This window comes from Nymphaea colorata, unplaced genomic scaffold (assembly GCF_008831285.2).
Source record: "Nymphaea colorata isolate Beijing-Zhang1983 unplaced genomic scaffold, ASM883128v2 scaffold0001, whole genome shotgun sequence".
NCBI lineage: Eukaryota > Viridiplantae > Streptophyta > Magnoliopsida > Nymphaeales > Nymphaeaceae > Nymphaea > Nymphaea colorata.
In genome coordinates this window covers 1,546,655-1,555,485 of record NW_022204507.1, presented here as the reverse complement: position 1 = coordinate 1,555,485, position 8,831 = coordinate 1,546,655, and the positions used below count along the sequence as shown (strand labels likewise).

The 8,831-nt window shown below is 43.5% G+C and overlaps 1 protein-coding gene across 1 annotated transcript; it reads left to right on the top strand.

The window, feature by feature from the left end:
- The first annotated feature begins 2,992 nt into the window (after positions 1 to 2,992).
- LOC116267866 (uncharacterized) lies at positions 2,993 to 3,622 on the top strand. Its single transcript, XM_031649804.1, has 2 exons — positions 2,993 to 3,267; positions 3,346 to 3,622. The coding sequence occupies exons 1-2, from the start codon at positions 2,993 to 2,995 to the stop codon at positions 3,620 to 3,622; spliced, it is 552 nt and encodes a 183-aa protein (XP_031505664.1).
- Positions 3,623 to 8,831: the final 5,209 nt, after the last annotated feature.

Below are 8,831 nucleotides of genomic sequence, written 5' to 3'. Positions count from 1 at the left end.
TCGTGCGGGTCCTTCTCAACCGAACCCTCCCTCTCAACTGAGTCTCCCTTTTTGCCTTGCCGACTACCTCATTGTCAAGACCGACTTCCCTTTTTCTAACGATAGATTTCACTTTGACCTCTCTTTCGCAAAAGCTCACCCTATTTACGATTGTTTGGTCAAATTTCATCTTGAGGACTTGTCCTTCCCCTCATAGCGGTGACTTTAAGGCATTGGTGGAGGCGACTGTGAGAAATTTTAGCCGCTTGGAGACACTTGGACTCGTGAGGTGGCTGTCGGAAGGATTGCAGCAGTCTAGACTCTTTTTGGGGTGAGCAAGGCGTAATTGAGCCTATTTTATTGTATTTTTTTTTTTTGGAACACGTATAATTATTGTTTGAGCATGCTAGAAGGTAGAATTGATGATTTGGGATGCATGTTAGCGACTTTGTTTTTTGGGGAAAGCATAGGATTATGTTGGAGAAGCGTTGATTCATATATATAATGATCATTTAAGTATGATGGGTTAATTTTCGAAGCAATAGGGAAGCATGGTAGAGATTTGAGGTGGGTGAGAAGATTTAGATTCGTTTTGATGAGCATGTGGCACAAGCTTTTGTCAATGGGCGTATTGCGGTGTTAGTTGGAGAAGAACATGTAATTTGGGTGTATTCATGGGGAAGATGCTTTAACTATAGAAAGCATTTAATAAAGCATTGGGTTTTCACGTTTAGTGGCAATGGCAAGAAGTTGGGAGGTGGCCTATTAGAGGGCTTGTAGTTCGACACTACCCGTCGACACCTTCTTGAGGATATGACATGTGCCTCAATGATTTTGTTTTATATTTGTTTGGATTGATAAGCTAATTAGTAAAAATTTTATCTTTTGTTTATGTCTGCAGGTACACCGGGCGCATTCCGTCGACCTTGAGCTACCAGATTCGAAGCTCGAGGCATTTTGAAGAGTTTTGTGAGCGCGCCACAGGTATGGCGACATTCCAGGCAAATCTCTGCCTGGGGCAAATGTGTGAATATGTGTTCCTAGGATCGTGAGATCCTAGGATTGTGATGTGAATTGATTGATTGTTTTGTGAATTAATGTATGTATGCATGCACATAATTTGATTTATGATATGAATTGTTTTGAAAGGCTATTAGTAGTTTGTTTTGAAAATATGACACATTTGCTTGTGCATGCTTGAATTGATAACTGTTTAGGATAGATGAGGTGGGGTATCGAGTCGAGTGTCTCCTCGACCCCAATTGTGCATTAGAAAGCATCCTAGAATGATAATTGCATAGGACAGCTACGAGCCAATCACAGATCGAGACTACTCTCTGTGGTTTGGCTAAGTTTTTCAAAGATGTGATTGATGTGATAATTGATGTGAATGTTGTATTTTGTTGCATACACATTACCGTGAGCAATGATGCAAATAGATGAATTGGAGGGTAGTTGTACCCGTATTGTATGATGGCTAGCAATGACTGTTAATGTTATGTGTAGACCTTTTGTGGAGGCAATTGGAGGTGTGGGTGCACTCGTGAAGTGTACCAACCTCATGAGCTAGCCAGTCATCTTGTGAATGTGTAATTATAATGATAAGAATGAATGAATAAGAGATGAGAGGCCAGTGGGATGTGGCTATGTGTTGGGAGACGTCCCGCTTTTGCCACTGGTCCCGCCTGTTCGGAGCGCAGGCGATGCAAGGCCCCAGGGTTCTGTTGTGTGTTGTGCTTGGAGCGTTGGGCTCCCGCCTTCCCTACCTAGGTGTGTTAGGGAAGGCTGAGTATCTCTCCTTGGAATTCACACATCCATGGATGAGTGCTCTACAGCTGCAGCGGGTGAAATGGATCCATACTGTTCTGGGCCACTACGGGGGTTGTCTCTCGGCTGTAGGCCACCCGCGGTGTGCACGTGTCTATGTTGCACCCACAGGAACTGTTAATTCACTAAATTTATGAAAATGTAATGTATATGATTGAATGTATGGGATTGATATGTGAATGTTGGGCTTATGAGTGCAAATGAAATGTTTAAGCATATCTTGCATGTGATTGAAATTGTGTTATTGTAGCCATTGAATGACCTCTGCATTTCGTGCCCTGACATGACATGATGATAGATAGTTTTGACGTTTATTCTCATATTTGATCCCTACCTGAGAGGGTTTGGTATTTTTCCTGGCTTGTTGTCATACTGCGAAGGCTAAGCCTTCAGTTGTTTCCTTTTTCAGGTTTTGGCGGACCCGGGGCAGCAGAATGAGCAGATGGCTTTACTCACGTCCTACTAGGGAGGTTTTGGGTTTTGTTTTTTTAATGCCGATGTGTCTTGCTTTGCTTGCATTGATGTCTCATTTTTGTTAGACATTAATGATATGGTTTGGTGCATTTTTTTCATACACCTAGATGTGATTTTGTATGAATGAAAATTGTTATATAAATGAAAGGTTGCCCCATCATTTTGAATTGCTTGGCTCATCCCGTTTTGAATTGTTGTGTCATCATAAAATTGCTAGAGGGTCAAAAGGTTGGGGTGTGACAGCTTTGGTATCAGAGCCATGGCAAACCCCACTAAGGATGTAAGTTAAAGCCTGTCTGTGAAGTCGTGTTGCCCAGGTACGCATTGATTTGATTAAATTGCTATTGTAGTTTTGGATTTTTCATGTATAAGTACATATTGTGATTGATGTTTTGAACTTTGTGCTCATGCACGTTTGTGATTGGATTTGCAAGATTTGGTCATAGACTTGATTTGAGAACAAGGGTTCTTGTTTGTACAGATGGAATATCAATGTAGGGGTAAGAAGCGAGCTGGGCCGTCTACAGAGGCACCAAGGGAGCCAAGTCCGGCCCGTTCTGATGCACGTATCCCAATGGATGACAGTACATCAAGGTAACATAATACCCAGACTAGTGTGGGTGCTCAAACCCCACCAAAGCAAACTCCACCATTGGATCAACAGACCATAATGCTGACAACGTTGCAAACACTAACCTCTCTTGTACAGTCGATGGTCAGTAACCAGAGGAGCAATGCATCTCCTTCAGGAGACACTACTACGCCACTTCAGGAGAAGGCACCATCGGTGTCGTACCAACAGTTTATGACAATGCAGCCGCCTGTCTTTACAGAAAAAGGCAATCCAGATAAGGCAAAAGAATGGATTGAGGAAGTTGAACGCATCTTTGGGCTTTTGAAGATGCCAGAAGAAGACAAAGTGAACTATGGCTCTTATCTGTTGAAGGGTGATGCCAAGAATTGGTGGCAATCGACTAGTGAGATCCGGTTTGCGAGTCAACTGTCAATCTCTTGGAAGCAGTGTAGAGATTCCTTCTTCAGCACTTACTTTCCAGTGCATGCTAGAGACAAGAAAATGCAACAGTTTCTTGATTTGCAGCAAAATCAGCTGAGCCTGGAAGAATACATTACGAAATATCGACACTTGGAGGTGTATTGCCCGCACCTCTATACTACTGATCAGGCCAGAGCAGGCAAGCTTGTGCGCGGGCTGCGGGATGGACTGCGAAGCAAAGTCTTGACAAGCAGACCTTGTGACTTGGACGAGGCGGTCACCATGGCAAGATGCATAGAAGAGGACTGTGCAAGGTCACAGAAGGATCACCACAAGAAGGCAGGCTAACAATCACACGGTGGGCGAACACAGGTCAAGCACCAACACTTTGCAGGCAGGGCAAGGCCTTATGAGAGGCGTGATGACAAAACATTTAGGCGGAACAGGCTAAACCGCAGTGAGACCACACAGGGGTCAGTGGCCTCTCCGACCTCACCGAAGTGCCCCACTTGCTCACGTGTGCATCCCGGGAAGTCGTGCTATCGAGAGATCAGAGCTTTCTTACACTGTGGAGGGATGGGGCACTTCATCAAGGATTGCCCCTTAAAGAAAGAAAGAGAGTTGAAGAAGCCTGAGGCTGGTCCTTCTAACGCATGATAGATGACTAGGTGTGTTTATGCGACTATTGTGGAGGAGCTTCAGGCACACGACCTTGTTAAAGGTACTTTACTTATTAGTTCTCATATTGCTACAGTGTTGTTTGATGCAGGGGCGACTTATTCATTTATATCTAGTCGATATGCTACTTCACTAGAAGTGTCAGCTATGAAGATGCCCTATATTTTAAAAGTCATTATCCCTATGTATGCTCAAGAATCTTGTCGCGAGTATCTACTGGATGTGGACGTGGAGATCCATCAACATCACTTGCCTGTATAGTTGGTGATCATGAGTCTCAGTGAATTCGATGTGATTTTGGGCATGGATTGGCTTTATGCGCATTATGCTAATATAGATTGCAGGAAGAAGCAGATATGATTGTTGACTGATGAGATGCAACCTGTGGAATTTCATGCTCGTAAAGCTAGTCGAACTGATAAGATAATGGTGTCTGCTTTGAAAGCTAAACATTTGACAGAAAATGAAAGTGTTGCTTTCTTGGTCAATGTGTTGACCCAGACCGAACCGGTGAAGTTACAGGATGTTGTCGTGGTGAGTGAGTACCCTGATGTGTTTCCTGAGGAACTGTCAAGTTTGCCCCCAACACGAGAAGTGGAATTCAAGATAGAGTTGTCACCAGGGACAGCTCCTATTTCTAAGGCACCATACTGAATGGCACTAGTAGAGTTAGGAGAATTGAAAAAGCAGTTGCAAGAGCTCTTAGACAAGGGTTTCATCCGACCTAGTGTGTCACCTTGGGGAGCACCAGTGTTGTTTGTTAAGAAGAAGGATGGAACAATGCGTTTGTGTATCGATTACCGCATGTTGAATCAAGTCACCATCAAGAATAAGTATCTGCTTCCAAGAATTGAAGAGTTTTGATCAACTCAAGAATGCAAATGTATTCTCCAAGATCGATCTGAGGACCGGTTATCATCAACTCTTGATATGGGAGGAAGATGTTGTTAAGACTGTTTTCGAACTAGATATGGGCATTATGAATTCAGGGTCATGCCTTTTGGGTTGACCAATGCTCCCGCAGCGTTTGTGGACCTCATGAATCGGGTGTTCCAAGACTACCAGGATCGATTTGTTATTGTTTTTGTTGATGATATTTTGGTATACTTAGAGAGTGAAACAGAGCATAGAGATCACTTGAGAAGTGTGTTGGGTCTTTTGCGCAAGCATAAGCATTATGCCAAATACTCAAAATGTGAATTTTGGCTAGAGAATGTAAACTTTCTGAGTCATGTAACCTCAAAGGATGGAGTATCCGTCGACCCGGCTAAGGTGTCGGCTGTACATGACTGGAGAACGTCGTGCAGTGTAACTGGGTTAGAAGCTTTTTGGGATTGGCAGGATACTATCGCAGGTTCGTACCAAACTTTTCAAAAATAGCTATGTCCATGACTAAGCTATTGAGAAAAGGAGTGAAGTTTGCTTGGAATGAAGAGTGTGAGAAGTGTTTTCAAACTCTAAATGACAAGCTTACTACTGCCCCTATTCTGATGCTTCCATCAGGTCATTCTGGTTTTGTGGTGTACACGGATGCATCAAGAATTGGTTATGGTTGTGTGTTGATGCAACATGGCCGTGTTGTGGCTTATGCATCAAGACAGTTGATGGTACATGAGCAACACTATCCCACTCATGATTTGGAGTTGGGAGCGGTTGTGTTTGCATTGAAAATATGGAGGCACTATCTCTATGGTATAATATTTGAGGTGTTTACAAATCACAAGTCATTGAAGTATATATTCTCTCAAAAGGATCTAAATCTGAGGCAAAGAAGATGGATTGAATACTTAAAGGACTATGATTTCACGATATCATATCATCCAGGCAAGGCAAATGTGGTGGCTGATGCTTTGAGCAGAGCAACATTGTGCAGTATGTTGATTCGTTCATGGACATTGTTGCAAGATGTGATAGCTTGGCAGCCTTACCTTTGTGGTGAGGACAAAGCAACAATGACGGCTTTGATACGACATCCGTTGTTGGATGATATTAAATTGAAGCAAAAGGAAGATTCTGATTTTGCTAAGAACATGGAAGAAAGCAAGAGGGCAAATTCTTCGTGGTATCAAGATGAAGAGGGTTCATTGCGGTTCCGACAAAGATTGTGGGTCCCTAGAGATTAAGGGGTGAAGCGACAGTTGCTTAATGAAGCTCACAAATCTAAGTTTTTTATACACCCTGGCAGCACAAAGATGTTTCAGGATATGAAAAGAAGCTTCTGGTGGCTTGGAATGAAGCGTGAAATTGCAGAATATGTGGCAAAGTGCTTAGTTTGTCAGCGGGTCAAAGCAGAGCATCAACGGCTAGGAGGCTTGTTGCAAATAATTGATATCCCAGTGTGGAAATGGAAAGACATTACGATGAATTTTGTGGTTGGTTTACCTCCCACCAGAAGACAACATGATGTCATATGGGTGATTGTTGATCGACTTACGAAGTCCGCTCATTTTCTACCAATAAGAATCAGTCAGTCTTTAGAAAGTCTCGCAGAATTTTATATTGGTGAGATAGTGAGATTTCATGGAGTGCCAAAGTCTATCATTGCGGATCGAGATCCACGTTTTACCTCTAGGTTTTGGGGACAATTGCAGAAGACATTCAGTACCAAGCTTAAGCTGAGCACAACATTTCACCCCCAAACTGATGGGCAATCTGAGAGGACCATTCAAACCTTAGAGGATATGTTGCGTGCATGTATCTTATAATAGAAAGGAGAATATAACAAACATGTGAAATTGATAGAATTTGCGTATAATAACAGTTACCGTGCTAGTATTGGGATGGCACCTTTTGAGGCTTTGTATGGAAGGCCATGCAAATCGCCAGCTTGTTGGACCAATTTGGGCGATGGCAAGATTGAAAACCCTTTTGTATTACAACACTACACCGACCAAGTGCAATTGATAAGGAAAAAGTTGTTGACTGCTCAGAGTAGACAGAAAAGCTATGCCGACATTCGACGTAGAGAGTTGGCTTTTGAGGTTGGTGATCATGTGTTCTTGAAGATTTCACCTACTAAAGGTGTTTTTCGATTTGGTGTTAAAGGAAAGTTGAGCCTGATGTTCATTGGACCTTTTGAAATCTTAGAGAAGATTGGAGAGGTGGCATACCGATTGGCACTACCACCTAATTTGAGTCATGTTCATGATGCTTTCCATGTTTTCCTGCTTCGAAAGTACGTAGCAGATCCTACACATGTGATTGATTTTCAAGGTATTCAGGTGCATGATGATTTGACAATGAAAGAAAAGCCTATTAGAATTGTGGATCAAAGAGAGAAAGTGCTTCGTACGAAGAGAATTTCTTTAGTAAGGGTGGAATGGCAACACCATGGGTTGACGGAGAGCACATGGGAACTTGAGGAGGATATGCTGAAGAAGTACCCACATCTGTTTTTGCATTGAGGTATGATCTAAATTTCGATGATGAAATTTTTTTTAAGGAGTGTAGGATGTAACACTCGTTTTGTTTTGGTCAGGTCAAGTTGATCGGGACCCGGACCCGAACCCTTGGCGTGAAAGAGCCCGACGCAAGGGCTCTTCTCCCTCGCCTTTCCCTCTGTTCCCTCATCTTTCTCCTGGGTGCTCTCAGGCCAGCACAGAGAAGAAGAAGAAGACGGAGGTGGTGCAGGCGATGGCGAGGACGACGGTGCTCCGGTAAGCCCCCAACCTCTTTCTTTCTTTCTTCTACTCCCCTTTTCTCCTTCTCCCTCTCTCACTGTCTCTGCCATCTCCCTCTCTCACTGTCTCTGCCGTCTCCCCTCTCAACCACACGACCTCCCTCTCTCACTGTCTCTGCCGTCTCCCCTCTCAACCACACGACCTCCCTCTTACGCAACCCTCTTTCTCTCGTGCTTTTCCCCTCTGCCATTCTCTCGCTCTCACGTCCTCCCTACCTACACTCTCCCCTCCCCATCAGTGCTCTCTCTCTCTGTCGGCTGCCTCTCCCTAATCGTGCGAGTCCTTCTCAACCGAACCCTCCCTCTCAACTGAGTCTCCCTTTTTGCCTTGCCGACTACCTCATTCTCACGGCCGACTTCCCTTCTTCTAACGATAGATTTCACTTTGGTCCCTCTTTTGCAAAAGCTCACCCTATTTACGATTGTTTGGTCGAATTTCAGCTTGGGGACTTGTCCTTCCCCTCATAGCGGCGACTTTAAGGCATTGGTGGAGGCAGCCGTGAGAAATTTTAGCTGCTTGGAGACACTTGGACTCGTGAGGTGGCTGCCAGAAGGATTTCAGCAGTCTAGACTCTTGTTTTGGGGTGAGCAAGGCGTAATTGAGCCTATTTTATTGTATATTTTTCTTTAGAACACGTATAATTATTGTTTGAGCATGCTAGAAGGTAGAATTGATGATTTGGGATGCATGTTAGCGACTTTGTTTTTTGGAGAAAGCGTAGGATTATGTTGGAGAAGCGTTGATTCATGTCTATAATGATCATTTAAGTATGATGGGTTAATTTTCGAAGCAATAGGAAAGCATGGTAGAGATTTGAAGTGGGTGAGAAGATTTAGATTTGTTTTGATGAGCGTGTGGCACAAGCTTTTGTCAACGGGCGTATTGCGGTGTTAGTTGGAGAAGAACATGTAATTTGGGTGTATTCATGGGGAAGACGCTTTAACTATAGAAAGCATTTAAGAATGTGTTAAGGATGGATTGATCGAAGCATTGGGTTTTGACGTTTGGTGGCAACGGCATGAAGTTGGGAGGTGGCCTATTAGAGGGCTTGTAGTTTGACACTACCTGTCGACACCTTCTTGAGGAGATGACATGTTCCTCAATGATTTTGTTTTATATTTGTTTGGATCGATAAGGTAGTTGATAGAAATCTTATCTTTTGTTTATGTTTGCAGGTACACCGGGCACGTCCCGTCGAC

Excerpts from the sequence above, each read along its gene's own strand:
- LOC116267866 (XM_031649804.1), top strand. The coding sequence starts at position 2,993 with ATGGTCAGTAACCAGAGGAGCAATGCATCTCCTTCAGGAGACACTACT. Across the intron at positions 3,268-3,345 it reads CAATCGACTAGTGAGATCCG|AGACAAGAAAATGCAACAGT; the intron begins GTTTGCGAGTCA and ends AGTGCATGCTAG.